Here is a 17,635-nt window from a genome sequence, read left to right as displayed (position 1 = left end):
GCCTTGCTGGATGTCACAGACAACATACTTTGCTCACAGGATAGGGGAATGTGCACACTACTTGTACTGCTTGATTTTTCTAGGGCATTTGACTGCATTAATATAGACCTGCTACTGTCTAAGCTAAGTTACTATGGCTTTGATAACAGCGCACTGCGTTGGTTTCATAGTTATCTCAGTGACAGACAACAGTATGTTAAACTAAGCTCAAGTGATGGATCAGCTAAAGTCTCAGGAAAAATGGCGCTTTCCAGAGGTGTACCACAGGGATCGATACTTGGCCCAATCCTGTTTATTTTATATACAGCGGACATCAGAACTTGCATCGCACACTGCAAGTATCATATTTATGCCGATGATATACAGATATACATTTCCTGTAAGCCTTCTGAAATTGACAGTGCTACAGAAAAACTTAATATGGACCTTGCAAACATAGCTTCTTGGGCTCTAGACAATAGTCTAATGCTCAACCCATCTAAGACTAAATATATGATCTTCGGCACTAAAAATCAGTTGAGCAAAATTGGACCTGCCAGAGATGTGATGTTATCGGGTGAACCCATTGAAAAAGTGTATAAGGCTAGAAATTTAGGTTTAATTATGGATAGTGAACTTAGATTTGACAATCATGTTGCTGAAACTGTGAGAAACTGTTTCTACAGGCTCAAGCTACTGTACAACATTCGACCGTTCATTAATGAAACCTTGCGCACTCAGTTGATCGAAACACTTGTTCTGTCTAAATTGAACTATATGGATTTAGTCTATGGTCCACGTCTTCTGGCAAAAACAAGGCGACTTATTCAGCGGGTACAAAATGCTTGTGCTCGTTATTGCTTTAACATTTCTCCAAGAGCCCATGTGACTCCATTTCTAAATAAGCACAGTATTCTCAAAATGCTACACCGTCGCAAGCTTCATCTGGCATTTCTCTTATTTGGCATAGTAAAACACAAATCCCCATCATATCTCTTCGAGAAGTTATCATGGATGTCCACCCGTAGGTCACTTGGGGCGCGTAATTGCAGTGTGCAGTTGGTGACACCTCAACATGTTTCAGCAGCATTTCGTGGGAGCTTTAGGTACATGGCAACCAAATGCTGGAACAACATTCCTCCACCGCTCAGAAACCTACAAAGTATAGTGACTTTTAAAACTAAGCTTAAGCTATCTACTTTACAACACCAGCGGCAACAGGAGACTTTAAGACAGGACACTAGTTTTTTTTAATATTGTTTTTATTCCAATAATTGTATGTCTTCTGTACTTGTGAGCAACTCCAATCGATAATATTATAATATATTTACCTGTTTTTCTGTCCTATCCTCACGTTCAGTCAATGTGTCTGTATAATGTTATAATGTATAATGTTATAATGTTGTTAGTTGTCATTTGTTTTATCGCTGCTTTGCAACTCTTGCGTCACCGTTGTGCGTGATATTTATGTTATTTATGTTATTTTATCTTCTTAATGTACACAACTTTTAACCGAAGAGCCAAGCTTTACTTTACTTTATTTTGATTATTTTTTATTATCATTCATGGGTAAACACTCTCACTTTGGCGAAGTTAACACATTGTTATGGTAGTTATAAAACCTTAATCACCTAGGTGGTATCCTTAGTTTTAATATTGTAAGATTTAATTGAATTTCTGTTTAATTTCTTGCCATGTAAACACGTTTATTTTCGTTCATGTTTTGCACTGATGCTAGTAAGTAATAGACTAAAAAAGTAAGTAATAAATGGTCTTGTTATCGTTGTTATCTGTATCTATCAGCACGCGTACGACATGGCCTCTTTTCTCATCATGACGTCTCGCCGTCAGACTAGATGGCGTTGATCGCCGCCCTTTCGCCGCCGCAAAGCCGCGTTCAGTTTTATGTTTTATGTTTATGCCGTGTCGTACAGCTGCGTTCGTGACCCACAAATGGTCTCGCCGGAAGATCAGCGCTGACTTTTGGGTTAGCATTAATGCTGAGGCGGGACCATTTCGTGGTAAACTATTTATTTATTCTATGTTTCTTCCTTTTGTCATGTTGTTATACTTTTGTATGTCATAGTTTATCACGAATAAATGCTATGATTTATGATTTATGATTTATGATTTATAATATGAGGAGGATTTAGAAAATATATTTTTGCTAGAGCTTGTTAGTAAAACTCATTCTGAACCGGTTTACGCTGTTGATGAAGCACTGAAAGGCCTCGGACACACTGTCTTGCGCTTGCCTCCAATTCATGCAGATCTTAATCCACTTGAATATGTCTGGGAAGATATAAGGAAAAAGCTTGCAGACAGGCATGGCGGTGCACCAGTGGAGGACAAGAGAAAAACCTGGATGAAATTGTATTCTGAATATCCTCTGGCCGAGTATCAGAAGTGGGTGGATCTTGTAAAAAACATTGAAAATGAGTACTTTGACATGATATACAAATTAGATGACATCATTGATGATATCATTGGAAGGTATGAAAAAGATTTGCACTAATATTCTAAAGATTGAGAGACTGATAATAGTGAGGAGTCTGATTCAGATTTTTAGATATTCTACTCAAACATTTGTTAATGCTTTGCTTGGGGATTCCTGAAATTTTTAACTTTAGTTGCTTATTAAAACATGGATAATTTTGTTTAAGAAGTTTATTAAGAGTTAATTTTATGTTAATTACTGGTTTTAATGGCAATTTTCATGATGATGGTAAGTTCAGCTTTTTAGTTATTGCTTGTATATTAGTTGCAACTGTATGTGTGGCCTGTCAAGACCAAAATTAGCTAAGCCTTAGGTTTTAAATTAACTTTTACATTCAAATAATGATGAAAAAAATGGTGTAATAATGACAAAAATATAAATAAATACAAATAGCAGGCGTTCTACATGACATTAAAGCTCTCCAAGGGGCCTGTACGTGTTGGATCTATATCCCCACGCAAGCCTATTAAAAGACCAGGAATTATAGGCCCGTGAAATCCAAGGAGGTACAAAAATACCTCATGTCAGTGTATGTGCAAAGTTTCATTAGAGTCCAAAGCGTAGTTTTAAGATGAGAATACCTAAAACTCCCAGTGTGTATGGGAAGTTTAAATTCGGCCTAGCTTGCTGCGGACTCAAAAAATGGCGGCGTGGGACAAAAGTTTTTCATTTCATACTTTGAAATCATTTTCTGTAAGTAGATATAAAAAGAAAGTAAATGTTTTCACGCCAAACATTGTCTATAGAAATATAGTTTTAAAAGTTTATGTGCTAGGCCACCTCTCTGTTTCATATTTGTCTATTGCAAAACTTATCTAGCAACCTATGAGTATGTAGTTACAATGTTGTCAAAAACTAACCAATCTGCAACAGGTAGATCTAAATTATGCTATTCAAGCTATTCCATTTGTGCACTTAAGTCTAGCGAACAAGGTCCAAACTCGAATGCTCTTGCCATAGCCTTGAAAACAAATGCAACTGTGTTACCTAATATGGCGGATGATTGAACGAAGATAATCGCTTTCCTAGAAATTAGTGTAATCAGTAAAGGGCAGTCAATCGTGGTTCCTAGATTAGTTTCAAGTTTATCGAGGTTGCGAATTGTCGTGTTTTCAGACTATTCCTGTTTGTTGTTAATTAACTTTATTGACACACAAAAAAACACTTAAATTAAAAACTTATGAATAAGAAAATTGCCCCAAGTTGAAATCGTCGGTAGCGTGCCCAGAAGGCTGGCCGCATTGCCCCGCTGGATGGCAATGCTGATTCACTGATCAAAATATTGGGCAGCCCTTTGGTCACCAGAATACTCTATAAGGCGCTTAGACAGCTCCTCATAGCGGCGACGCGCGCTGGGCCCCCACGGCCCCAGGGTTTCCACCCCAAACACCGCAAATATGTAGCTACTACCTAGTAGGTAATACTTGCGACATTTGAACTTGATCTAATCTTGAATAGGCAATGTCATCCGACATTACCTTCGAACTTAATTATTTTAATGACATTTACTGTTATTTACATAGTATTTATCAGTAGACCATCGAATCAAAAATTTGGCACACAACATCGCTTCTGCCTCAATCTTTTAATGCACGTAATGTATGTAGGTAATTTTATTTTCTAAGGTCTGCCAACAGCGCTTAAATTGATACATTGTTAAGATATACATTAAAGTTTTAAACGTCATACTTAAGAGTCCGGCAAGCTCGGCTGAATTTCACCTTCCCATACAAACGGAGTTTCGTTCTAATTTTAAAACTACGTGTTAGATTATAATGAAACTTTGCACATACAATGACATGAAGTATATCTAGTCCTGTAATACTAAATTGCAACCACAACCAGCATCTAAATCCACAGCGCAGGCTTCGTCATAAGCATGTGTACTAAACAGAATCCGCAACGAACATCGTCCAATCTACATAAGAAACCGCCACAGGCTTCGTCAAAATAGTACAAGATAAAATCCGCAACAAGCTTTGTCCAAAAATCTAACACTACGCCGTTAATCCCCGGGACGACACGTGCCCGGCGCAAATAATCCTAATAAGGGTCTCCCCAAACTAGTCGACGCCGTTTCGGCAAATCGCGTACGGAAAAAGCTTTATGTCAACGCAATAAGAGCGAATAAGTCGTAAATCGGCTCGGCCCACGCGAAACGACGTCTTTCGACGGGAAAACGGCGTTTTGCCGTAAAGCTGTTCGCATTCGTACGACGCTGTTTGCAGCCTACCGCACACGTTCGCATTCATAAATCTCCTTATACCGCCGTACGGTGCCGGAAAGAGTTGAACGGCTCCGATCACGGCCGAGTACCTACGATAAGGACCGGTCAGAGCTGGCGGAAGCCGTTCAGCGTCTTCGACGGCCGAACATAGCTGACGACGGCCGAACAGAGCCGATGACGGTAAAAATGCTGGTAAGTCTTTTTTTCCATGCCCGTCTACGTAAAATATCCATCATCACAGGTTATTATATAATATGTAACAATTACCAAGGAAAATAATCTTACAGGTCTGTTCAATTTCAAACTCAGGTTGTTACTAACAACCAGTCTCCAAAAATGAGATTTACGATTGCCGATCACCCGCTGTCCTACATCTGTTCGTCGGACTCAACGGCTGTACGTGTGCTGTCTGACGTCTCGACGGCAGGACGGAGCACGGGAGAGCCGACCGTCGCTTTACAACTGTTGCGATAGCAAGTCGCAGGCGATCGGGCGTCTCTACGGCCGCAAGGAGGATGAGACTGCTAAACGCAGGTGTCCAACCGCGGAGACGGTCGATCGGCTAAATGCGAATAGTGTGGTGTAAAACACTCGGCGAAAGCCGACTCCGCGTCGACTGGTTTGGGGAGACCCTAAGCCTGTTATTAGTTTGTATAGCTCCAGTTTTCAAAACAAACGAATTAGAGTAAAACGAGTTATGTATAAAAAACTTAAATTCGCTTTATTTTTTAACTGAAGCTACATAAACTAATTACAGTTCTAGATTAAATACCTTATCCTATAGTAAGTAGGTACAAAGATTCCGAGCAATCTAGATAGGCGTTGATTATATTAATTTATATGAGAGCGTAACTACGTTTGTATGGAGAACCGAGCTTACTGGGGACCCTTAAGCTTATTGCACAGCTAATTATGTATTAACTTTGTATGTGTGCGACTTGCAACAAGATAATAAATAAAAGATTTAAGTTTAAATTAAGTATTTATTTGAACTTTTACATATCACTTTTATCCAAAGATTCATTACATTAACTATTAGTAGCCTTAGACGACTTTGACACTGACATCATGTGTCAGTCCAAATGACATAAGGTGTCTAGAGTATAAAGGCCAGTCCAGACGAGAACAACTTTTCGACAATCTGATTATATTGTCTGAACAAATCAGGCCGTGCGGACACAAACACCAATTTGGCTCGCATATTTTGACCGTCGATTGTAACCGCCGATAAAATGGACTCAAGAATACCAATCTGTGACGCTATGGGAGGTTTTTTTTATTTTTATTTAGAGCGCTCAAACATCATTTAAATTTAAATTGGAGATTGACGCTAATTTCTTTTCTGATCAAACTGGAAGGCACGATTTTTTCCTATACTTTATACGTCGTATAAACTCAATGAATCTTTACTTGGAACATTTGTTTTCTAACCTTAACTAATGACATGTGGTAACATTCGAATCCCGATCTTATTTACATTTGGCAATGTTTCTAACCTATCTCACCTGTGTTAATGTATTTATTATAATTTACATTATTATTAATTAAAGGAGACGTCTGAGTGCTCGTTACTGTCTCTAAAGAGACCGTGATGGAGGGTTTGCCATCTCGTGACCAGGCCGTGTAGCCAACATGCAAATCGCTTACGCTCCGTGGCGATCGAAACGCAACGGTCGCTGTCGCACTAATATGGAAGAGTGAGACGCATAAAGCGTTTCGTTGTCATAGCGATAACGATTGTCACCTTGGCTAGGCCGGCTGAATCGAAAGCGAAAACAATTCACGCTTCTAAGCAGGTACCGCCCTCTACATACCACGCTGGCTCTATTTCGCATAGTAGGGTCTGCTATCTAGTGGCTTAAATCTACGAATGAAAACTTGACATACCTAATGCTCCGCGCCAATTAATATGGGGCTTCTGAGCTGCCGTCTACAGTTCATACACGCTCCCTATACATGTCATCTCTAAACTTATGCCATTAGCAATAGAGGTGACAGCGGGGTGTCTATATCGAACACTGGGACGTTTAACTTATTTAATTTTTTTGTTACACTAAAATAATCCAAATCCTCTTTCCCCTTATCGCTCCCTTCTCCTCAAAAACTCTATGGAAATGCAAACACCTTTAACATATACAAAATCCTCTTAGTTACGTATAGATCTCAGTCTGATTTCCCAAATTGATATCACTGAGCCTCCTCCAAGCAGCATATTCAGGTAACAACCCATTTTTCCCCAAATAAAACGGGTATCCTTTACTAGTAGACACATAGAATATACCATGCTTCATCTTATCCACCTTCAGACCCAGCACATTGGTCTCTAAAGGTCTATCATAGCAATCAGAGTCTCTCGCCTGCTGGATACTATCACACTTCAATCCTATGAACTTCCCTGGATGTTTTAGAGCGGACAGCCAAAGTCCTAACACTCTAAAATGGCTGCATGTCGTTGCACAAGGGAACATAGTTATCTCCGAAGGCTGGTATTCTCCTCCGTTGATATAGAAGTCCACATGCCCCATTCTACTCGCCATTCCATATCCATCTATATTCGTATGGATAACCTCTACGAAATCCGCGTTGGAAACGTCTAAACGATCATCAGGGTTTAGATCTCTAAAGCAAGGTCCTGAAGGTTCTAAAGCAGTGATCTTGGAGATATTTCTTCCGGTGGCAAGCTGGTAGTTTCTGGCGATGTAGCTGACGGTCTGGCCTCCGAGACTGAAGCCGAGGAGCTCTAGTGAGGATGGATCTAAACCGGAGTTTGTCAGCTGGATGAGGACTTCGGAGACGTGTTTGCCGACTGGTCGCATGAGGCGACTAGCCCTGGAAAAGGAAAATAAGTCTATTGGCATAAATACGTTTTTGATTCAAGCTTTTATCGCCTACTATACTTTTCTTTACACAGTTATCATTGAGACAATTTTAAAAAGTCCAAGCTCAATGAGGTTGTATTGTCACAGTTCCAATAGTGCTCTTCTAGTGTCGTCAGAGATCGGCTCGATTTCATCATATATGTTTTATTGTCACCAATTTTACATAGGTTTTACATCATTATGACTTTCATCTCAATCTAATACGAACAAATGGTCGAAATCTGGTTTGCAATATTTGTAACTTATTTAACATAAATACGAATATAAATTAAAATAATGAATAAAAGCTTGTATCAACCGGCTATGTAAATTATGGTTTGATGTAGGTAGATAGTTGACGTATTGGCAATCATGGGTTATGGGGACATAAGTGGGTTGAAAAACCTATGGTGAAGGTTGTAAAAGTAGAATTACCGGATGGGCCTAATAAGAATGATCAAGGTCACACAGGGGTATAGAAAGGTCCATGTTTGGAGCATCGTACGATTCGTAAGACAATTGTGAGGCCAGCAATGGAGTTCTGTTGACTGCTTGAGTTTTATAGATCGATTTTAGTAAGATTGAAGGTAGATTACTTGCAAGTAGACATTACTAAGTACCTAATAGTGGACAGGGGCAAACTGCTGGTTTTCATCAGGATGTTATTTATCGAAAGCCATGGAAACCTAGCGTTCTTCATAGCATATTATCTAAAGGAAACTTACAAGTAATAGTGAACAGTGGCGAACCGCTGGTTATCCAGTAGAATGACATTGTACCCTCTTGCCTCGTACTCGTTGGCGAACATGCTAGAGATGGGGAAGTTTGTGCTGTCCAGGTAGCCGATGGCAAGGAGCAGGGTCTTCCTGGAAAGACAAGAATTTTCGATTAGTGGACCGATCCGGAACAGGCAATTGGCATCCCCTTCCCGTATTTCCGTATTTATCCTAGGGCCAAGGGGACCATGGCCCGGAGCGGCAGGCTTCGAAGGGCTGCGCAGGCCCCACGTTTCCAGAAGACGCAGAATAATAATGCATTTGTGCTTATTATGTCCACTGGCCCAGGGCGCCGAATATTAGAATACGCCCCTGCGTATTTCCCGCGAACATTATGACGTGGAGGTATGCCTCCACCTTTTTGAAAAAAAAAAAATGTGATCAAGCGCACGACGGGTACACGTTGCAGTTATTTGAAAATATGCCCCTAACGCTTTATATATTTTTTTTAATAATTTAGACCCTTTTCTATTTATTGTGAATCGACTAATCACTGTTACCACCACCACGCGGGCATGCATATAATAATACCACTTGGTGAAATAATTATTTTAAATTTTATTGGGGGGAAGTTGAGCATCAACTCATGAAGTGAGTGAGGATTCACGATCCGTACCCCTAGTGTAAATTTAGTCGATAGCGAAACGTGACGTACGCGTTTGCGTTAAGTCTCATTTTGTATGGGTTTTTGAATAGCGCGCCAAGCGGGACGTTTTGGAAAGTCAAAAATCTCATACAAAATGACACTTAACGCAAACGCGTACGTCACGTTTCGATGTCGAAAATATTTACACTAGGGGTACTGATAATTTTACCAACTCTAATTTTGAAAGAATTTCAACTTTGTGTCAACTACTACGTTTTGCTCATAATCTTATAGAACGCTGACCTGTTAAAGTCTATTCTAGGATCACTGGCGATGTGTTTCGCATTCCAATAAGTATATCTTCTACGAGTGCGCCCGAGACCTTGCACGATGAAGAGCAGGTGCCGCAGCTGGCTGCGCGGGATTGAGGCTGGCTTGGAGGACCCTGGGCCTTGGAACACAAGAATGATATGATAATCAAGGCTCAGAAAAACGCCCGGCATTTTGAAAACAACCATATTTTATGAACTATTTTTGAGTCGAAAATGTTCGTTCACACTTCACAGTCTACGGACGTCATTGGGACGTCATACCTAAGTATTATACGAAGTTATATAAATCTTTGGTATCATGGTGGCGGAAATGTACAGAGCGCACTGTGTGGAGCAATAATAAATTGTTTTATTCATATTATAAATCACCCATGAGTTATTAGATTGATGGTTGAAAACGCAAACACTACAACAAAAATAATTTACTAAATTGAACCTTATGTCGTGATATCATAAAACGTCGGCGCCCGATGATAGGATCAGGCAGTTCGTAATGTTCCTGTGTAATGTTTTGATGGTCACATTCAACCAATAGATAAGTAGGATAGGTTCGTCAGGTTGATTCACATGCCCGAAGCGCGAACCGTCCATAAATAGGAGCGGGGCTCCGTCAACTCAGGGAACGAGACAAATATATTCACGTCTCACGACATGCTTAGGAATTTCACGATCTGCCTGATCTTACGATCAGCCGCCGACATATACAGCCTTTCCAGCCATAAAACATCGGCCAGTCTAATTTAATTCGTTTCGTTATGTTATAAACCGCTCTAGAAATCATCATAAATACTTTACGTCATATAAATTGTTATAAAATGCCACATAATGTCCACTATCACGTACTGACGATTACATTGTATAGCTATCATTCATCAGTATGACTTAAGAGACACAGGAACCTTGCCGCCGCGTAGGGTGACCAGATGTCCGTATTTAATAGGTTGTCCCGTATTCCAGGCACGAATTTTTCATTGTCCCGTAATTTGGATAGACATAATTTAAAGAATAATTGTAGAAATAGGTTTTTACTGTATTTTTATTACCTAATTGTTATATTTCTAAATAAAATAAAAATTTAAGTACCAAAAAAAGTCCAAATACATTTGACATTGACATTTACTCCATACAACAATGAACTGTCATAAGGATCATCATTGGCCGCGTCAGGTATAGGTAAGAGCAGTCTGAGACTACTGACGGATATTATCACTAGTCATAACACTCTCAATAGACATCTCAAGGTAATGAAAATAAATAGAGACGCCTCCTGTCCACACTGTGGTAAGGAGGAAACTATAGCTTCCACTTACTATCAGAGTTTATTATGTACGCGGCACTGCGATATAATACATTCGGTAGAGATTTACTAAAAGAAAACGAACTAAAGCACGCGATCGACAGCCCGCCTGTTTCCGGCCGGGCGTCCCTACACTACATGTACATCTACAATTTTATGATTCAATAACATTTAATAATAAAAATAACAATAACATTTTCCTTTCCAGATAATATAAAAATTGTTGTGCTTTATAATATTTAATATTGTTTTTTAACGTATTTCATTAAGAAATGTAACAATTATGCTATTTAATGAACCATAGGTCCAAAAAATATGAAAAAATCTTGGAAGTAGAGTTTAAGAAAGACATTAAACGAAAACTTAGCGGACATGATCAGTTTAGCTGTTTTTGAGTTATCGCAAAAAGTTTCCCCTTCATAGTAAAAAGACTTAGTTACCTACTGATTATGAAAATTTTCCTATTTGCTTAGCTCGCGTGAAAGGTACCGTTTCATCCCTTGGTTAACAATTTACTATACTTTAAGCTCCAGTTTAGCTTATTGTGACGGAAGAGTAACTACGGAACCCTACACTGAGCGTGGCCCGACATGCTCTTGGCCGGTTTTTATTCACTACAATTTACAATCATAATGTTGTCGACTAAACCTAATGTCACCCGGGACATTGTCCTATTGTTGATATTTATATTATTGATTAATCAAATACCGATAGCCCGACGGATCAACATTTACACATTTCATTATATGGAGGTATCGACGTATTATACTACACATGCTAATTCCGCTAATTCGAAGTTCAAATTGACTTTTCAATGTGACATTAAATATTGTGAAGATTATAGGGGACAAACATTTTTACGGGGTTCCTAACCTTTTTTGCGTTGTTTTTCGAAGAACACTTTTTCTTACATTTTACATTTCTTCTATTATTATTAAGAGGAAACAAAAGATATCGCGCGGGTGTTTTCCTTTTATCGGCAAATTTAAAAATGTAGGCGTAAAGGGTTATCGTCCAATAGAAAATTTGAATTTCACGCCTCTTTCTGACAAAGTTGTTTAATCTACTTTGAAAATATACTTTTGTTTAAAATTTGCTCGTGAAATGCCTAAGTTTTACCACTAGCTATTCTATACTAAAATACTGCTACGCTATAAGCAAGGAAACTCAGTAAAAACGGCGCGAAATTTAAATTTTCTATGGGAAGTCAACCCTTCGCGCCAATTTTTTTTAAATCTTGATGCCTTTTTTCTACGTTCCAAGTAGGTGTAGAGTATAGTTTTCTTTTTAAATTTCTTCATGGCATATTCCTTCTTAGATTAAAGCATGTAAAATTCCAATATACAATCTAATTTGAGTAAGTCCCTTGTCTTTGATACGTAATTAATTTCTCACTAAAGTGTACGTTATTGTTTTATTATTATTCGTACTTAATTATATAGTATATTCAATTGTTGTCTGCTCATACGAGTGACTTTTCTCAATTGTCTATTATTGACTACAATTGACAATAAACATGTACTCGTAACAATACCTACTTAAAGCGTACTCCCACTATTCAATTGAACACAGAAAGTTTTTCATTTAAGTACCTATTATGTCAAGTATTAGTCTTGCTTTAAAACAGCGATTCTTGTGACTTTGATATAATGATTTTAAATCGTTTTTCCTGTCTTCTCTTCTTCTTCTTATTATCGTGTGAAGGGATCATGACTAAATAATATTTTGCCAATATCTTGCCACCTCTAACCCCCGGGGGTAGCTTTTATGAGGTCTTCTACAGTGCACGTATTTGGACACAGGGAACACTCCATCATATGTTGCGTAGTTTGTAGGTCGCCACATTCGCATAGTACATCACTTTGTCCCGAGTTGATTCCCCATTTCAGAAGGTTGTCTTTAGATCGGCCAACCCCCGATCTTAATCTATTTAGAGACTTCCAGGTCACCCATCCTTGCGCCAGGGGTTAAGTGCTCGTTAGGTGTTATGTTTTGTGAGTCTTCATTGAGCTGCGATTTCCATGCTTTGTATTTGAGGGCTGGATTGGTGACAAAACTCCTGCGTGACTTTCCGCGTGTTTTTCCTGTGACTATCTGTTTTTCCACGACAATGTTATCTAGATCTAGATTGAATTATTCAATCGTAACATTATTAAGTTATAGTTATGGATGTTATGTCTATTCTCCACATAAGCCTAAAAACAAATTGCATGATATTTTAGATATTTGCCAGCTACCAAGTACCTAGATGCAACGAATTCAATCGATCGATCGAAATACCTGTGTGCCGAGGTAAATGATGCATCTGACGTCACAGTCAAATTACCTTCTTTTTGTAGTTTTCCTTTTTTTGTGAACGAGCAGATGTATAGTTAGTATGTATGTTGTGTATATATGTAGGTATATATTGCTTTTATTTTTACATGTGTAAGTTTATAAATAGAATATTGTTATATTGTTTACAATAACTTGATTTGTGTTTCATATTCCCTGTCTTCGTGTACAATTCTGCACTAACTGAAAGAATTAAGTCCGCCATTTGTACAATTTTATATCGTACAATAAAGTTTAAATAAATAAATATCACCTGATGGTAAGCGATTACCATAGCCCGTGAACACCCGCGACAATAACCAAATTGAATTAATAGACACAAATTAAATTAGAACTGTCCCAATAATTAAATAAAAAATTGTATCAAAATATTACTGTGATCTACGTTTTTACGATTATTTTCTAGTGATTTATGTACGACGTAAAATAAATTAGGTACTTCGAATAATAATAGTCAACATCTTTATTAAAGTTATTAAAAATCAACGGCTTGTTATATTTCACAGACGTTTATGAACGCCATAAGTGTGGAGACGTAAAAGTAATGCAAAATATATGGGAAGTGGAATAAAAAGTGGTTTCCTATTACGTGCGTTGGGTGAGATTACGTTTGCGCTTAATTTCTCGCGTCCTGCTGATGCAAGTACACTGCGCAAGGACGTACACTTCTGGAATGTTATTACCTACTACTAATTACCAGAATGTATTAAGTTTCCTACTACAATAGAATCTCGTCAGTCAGGACGGGCAAATACCCGCCGCTGACGGATTGCTGAGGTTTCCGAACTTTGTATATGGTATAAAATCACTAGTAAATAAACTTAAGATTTATTTATTTAAGGGGCTTTACGCGGTTTTCATCGATTTTTGACTAGTTTTGAGTCGTTACTCCTACATTTGCACTATAGATAGAATTATAAGACAGACAGGCTATCTGTTCTTCAATCTTTTATCTCCAGTCTCGTCTGCCGGATTTTGAAAGAAATGAACACTTATTTTTTAATATATTTTTTAATCATTGTCTAAAAAACACTTTTCGTTACTAGATTTCTGTGAAGGGTTCGTCTTTGACGCCTCTAAAAACTGGTCAGAGATTTCAATTTTAAACTAAATAACACAAAAGTTATGGCCAGTAAAGCAGTTTTTAGGGTTTCGTAGTCAACTAGGAACCCTTATAGTTTCGCCATGTCCGTCTGTCTGTCTGTCTGTCTGTCTGTCCGAGGCTTTGCTCCGTGGTCGTTAGTGCTAGAAAGCTGAAATTCGGCATGGATATATAAATCAATAAAGCCGACAAAGTCATACAATAAAATATAAAAAATATTTTTTTTGAGGTTACCTCCCCTACACGTAAAGTGGGGGTGATTTTTTTTTTGCTTCAACCCTACAGTGTGGGGTATCGTTAGAAAGGTCTTTCAAAACTAATACAGGTCTTCAACAAACATTTTTTGATAAAGTGAATATATTCGGAGATAATCGCTCCGAAAGTGTACTCTAGTCCCCCCCCCCTCTAACTTTTGAACCATAGGTCCAAAAATATGAAAAAAATCGTGGAAGTAGAGGTTAAGAAAGACATTAAATGAAAACTATAGCGGATATGATCAGTTTAGCTGTTTTTGAGTTATCGCAAAAAGTTTCTCCCATAGTAAAAAGACTTACTTTAATTAGGTACTGATTATGCAAATTTGCCTATTTGTTTAACTCGCGTGAAAGGTACCGTTTCATCCCTTGGTTAACAATTTACTATACTTTAAGCTCCAGTTTAGCTTATTGTGACGGAAGAGTAACTACGGAACCCTACACTGAGCGTGGCCCGACATGCTCTTGGCCGGTTTTTTTTATTCTTTTTAATTTGATTCCTCTGTCTGACTACTTAAATAAATCTCATGGTGAAGATTAGAATAATATTGCACATAAAACTGTATTAAGTAGTAATTAAATATTGATTTATCTTTTATCCAAATAAGCAAACTATGATATTGTTAACTACCTATTTTGCTACACCCTTTTTCAGGTATGTAATATACTAGTATGCAAATAAATATCTTCATATCTATCTCTCCCTATATAGTTTGGCAAGCCATTTCTATCAGTAGAAAAAGACGGCAAATATAAAAAATCTACGTGCGAAGGGTGGTCTTCCCATATAAATAAGATTATAATTTCATGCCTTTTTCTTCTGACAACGTGGGCATCACTACACGGTTGGGTACCTACTTATAACAATATTCAATAAATGCGCCAAACCTAATGTTCATTTTGTACAATGTTATCTTAGCATCAAAAAGCGAAAATAAAAACGTGCCCTCGACTTTTATAACACATAAATTTGCTAGTTGGGCTATTATCAATTGAAATTACTAAATTAAAATACAAACAGTAATAAAAGCAATAGAGAAAAAGGTTGACAACCCCGTTCAATTGCAAATTAATTGATGCCGGATTGCTATCGTGAATTCTTGACTAAATTACTATATATAACCGGTCAAACAACTTAGTCAGTAGAAAAGGCGCGAATTTCAATTTTTTTGACGGAAATGACTGACAGACTATATTTTATTATATGATATATTCTTAGGGCACCCGGAATAAACAAAAAATAACATACAAACAGCCAAGAAGCCCTTCGGATACCCCTCTTCCGCCCTCCGATCCATTTTGACACAGAAACACAAACTCACAAAAATAATACTTGCACAAATTTTCATGTTCAAAACTGTCACATCACTATTCTCTAAAATCTAAAAAAGAACGAATCCGCGGCTTCATAGTGCAAAATTAAAAATAAACTATTTTTTTTTAATATGACTATGACCGTTCGTTCAGCCAGTCCGAATCGAACTGAGCTAGGTTAGTTACAAGTTTTGAGCATAAGTAGGCGACTGGATTACAACATTCGTTGAGAAATCTTGGGACAAGATAACTTTAATTTAGAATACAGTCTAAGGGCAAATGAAGGGTGAGATTATTTTGTCTTTACTAGGTTAAACCTTTGCACGATTTAGATACAGTAAACGTTAAGAGGGAAGAATAGCTTTGCGTTGCGATCCTAGCGAAATAACGGTATTTATTCTATGAAATTCCATTTCGGGAGACGTTTTCCACTAACTAATCTTAATATATTACTTTGATTTTGATGTCGATCGCTTCAGCATAATATATTCTAGGTCTTATAGGTTTCGCTTTAAAACCTATAAATACCTACATACTAAAAATCATAGAGAATGGAAAATATTTAGAAGTGGATAAACGTTTTCTCTTTTTGAATGAACGATAAGGTGGTATAATTTCCTCTTAAGCACATTTACGGTTACAATTCAACTTTCAAAAGTAGCAAAACATTTCTATGGTTCGTTTTTTTTGCATAGGAAAGATAATTCAAAGTTTGTACGGAACCCTCGGTGCGCGAGTAAAACGACCTCTTGACCGGTTTTTATTCTAATTAAAAAAAACGAACTATAAAGTCCGTCTAAATTAACTTCTGCACTGAATGTACAAAGACACGGCGCCACTATAAAAAAAAGACAATAAATTTTTGGCACAGATATAATTTCGGTACAAGCTTTTATCGCTGATTGTACTTTTCTTTTATCACTGACTGTACTTTCCTTACTACAGGCCACTAATACTCATCGAGACAAAACTGCAATTTTTGGCAAAAATTTAACTTAGGTATGATTAGCGGAAAGTAAACCACATACCTATATACATATTATTGCAGAAACAACTGCAGGGCGGCGAACATGAATAACGTTAGACATCGCTTGATGTTTCCACCGACAAAATAACCATACAACTCAGTAGTGCTGTTCGCGGCGTAGCATACATACATACATACATACATACATACATACATATAATCACGCCTATTTCCCGAAGGGGTAGGCAGAGACCACGGATTTCCACTTGCTACGATCCTGACATACCTCTTTCGCTTCCTCCACTTTCATGACATTCCTCATACACGCTCGTCGGTTTAGGGTACTGTTGACCTAGCAAGTAGTAAAATTGCAGCTGTGTGTCCTCGGGCTTCTTTAAGGTCGTAGGTAAGCACTTAGATCAGCTCTCTAATAAGTTAATTCTTCATAATTTAACACGAGGTCAAGTAAGTTGTTATGATAATTATCTTTCTCATCTCACGAATTTTTTTTATCGCTGTAGAGTTGCGAAAGAACAGCAAAACAGCTTTAAGAGATATTTTAAACAACTCTAAAGAGTAAGTACTTAGGGGCCATATTTTGCTGGAACTTCCTTTAAAGCACGTCTGGCGACCAAGCTACCGACAGTCCAAGGTTCTGACCTTGGTCGGAGCGCAGTAGAATTTGGTGGAAAACCTCACAGAAATCTGTGTCTGTGTGTCGAGAACTTCGTTCCCGACCAGTGAGCGCTTTAAACATCGTAGGCAAATATAACCCAACAGATTTTAAGGGCAGATTTTAATTAAGATCATCTCCAAGAACCTAATAAACAGTCCTATATCGTCGCTGTGCGTGCAAATGTGTTTTTAACCTACTTTATACACAAAAAACTGTTTATTTAGATAATTATTGGGCATAATTAATATTTTTATGACAACTGTATTTACAATTTAACATACTTTAAGCTTTAATCAAGAAATCCGACCGAACCGAAACCGAAAAAAAATACTTAGAATGTAAAATGCTCTAGTGCAGACCGTTTCACTTTCAGCACACCTTGTAGAACAACAATGACCCACTTTCAGAACATGATAAATGAAAACACTATTTGCTG

At 37.8% G+C, this 17,635-nt stretch overlaps 1 protein-coding gene and 1 long non-coding RNA gene across 2 annotated transcripts; both read right to left on the bottom strand.

Annotated features, from left to right (window-relative positions):
• Positions 1–578: 578 nt before the first annotated feature.
• LOC133530340 (uncharacterized) lies at positions 579–2,113 on the bottom strand. The gene is made up of 2 exons (XR_009801296.1): positions 1,311–2,113; positions 579–1,134 (listed from the first exon to the last, which is right to left on the bottom strand). It is a non-coding gene; the product is annotated as an uncharacterized LOC133530340 (long non-coding RNA).
• Positions 2,114–5,672: 3,559 nt separating this feature from the next.
• LOC133530333 (lipase member H-A-like) lies at positions 5,673–15,857 on the bottom strand. Its single transcript, XM_061868241.1, has 4 exons — positions 15,492–15,857; positions 9,227–9,374; positions 8,287–8,427; positions 5,673–7,532 (listed from the first exon to the last, which is right to left on the bottom strand). The coding sequence occupies exons 1-4, from the start codon at positions 15,589–15,591 to the stop codon at positions 6,854–6,856; spliced, it is 1,068 nt and encodes a 355-aa protein (XP_061724225.1). The 5' UTR covers positions 15,592–15,857; the 3' UTR covers positions 5,673–6,853.
• Between the last annotated feature and the right edge of the window lie 1,778 nt (positions 15,858–17,635).

This window comes from Cydia pomonella, chromosome 22, assembly GCF_033807575.1.
Source record: "Cydia pomonella isolate Wapato2018A chromosome 22, ilCydPomo1, whole genome shotgun sequence".
Classification (NCBI taxonomy): Eukaryota; Metazoa; Arthropoda; class Insecta; order Lepidoptera; family Tortricidae; genus Cydia; species Cydia pomonella.
Note: the sequence above shows the minus strand (reverse complement) of the source record. Positions and strands in the feature narration are given on the sequence as shown.

What these genes read in the sequence shown, in the direction of transcription:
- LOC133530333 (XM_061868241.1), bottom strand. Translation starts at nt 15,591, where the DNA reads ATGAAAATTTGTGCAAGTATTATTTTTGTGAGTTTGTGTTTCTGTGTC. An exon ending in CCTAGAATAGACTTTAACAG is followed by an intron (nt 8,428 to 9,226) that starts GTCAGCGTTCTA and finishes TTGTCTTTCCAG; the next exon opens with GAAGACCCTGCTCCTTGCCA. An exon ending in GCCACTGTTCACTATTACTT is followed by an intron (nt 7,533 to 8,286) that starts GTAAGTTTCCTT and finishes TTCCTTTTCCAG; the next exon opens with GGCTAGTCGCCTCATGCGAC.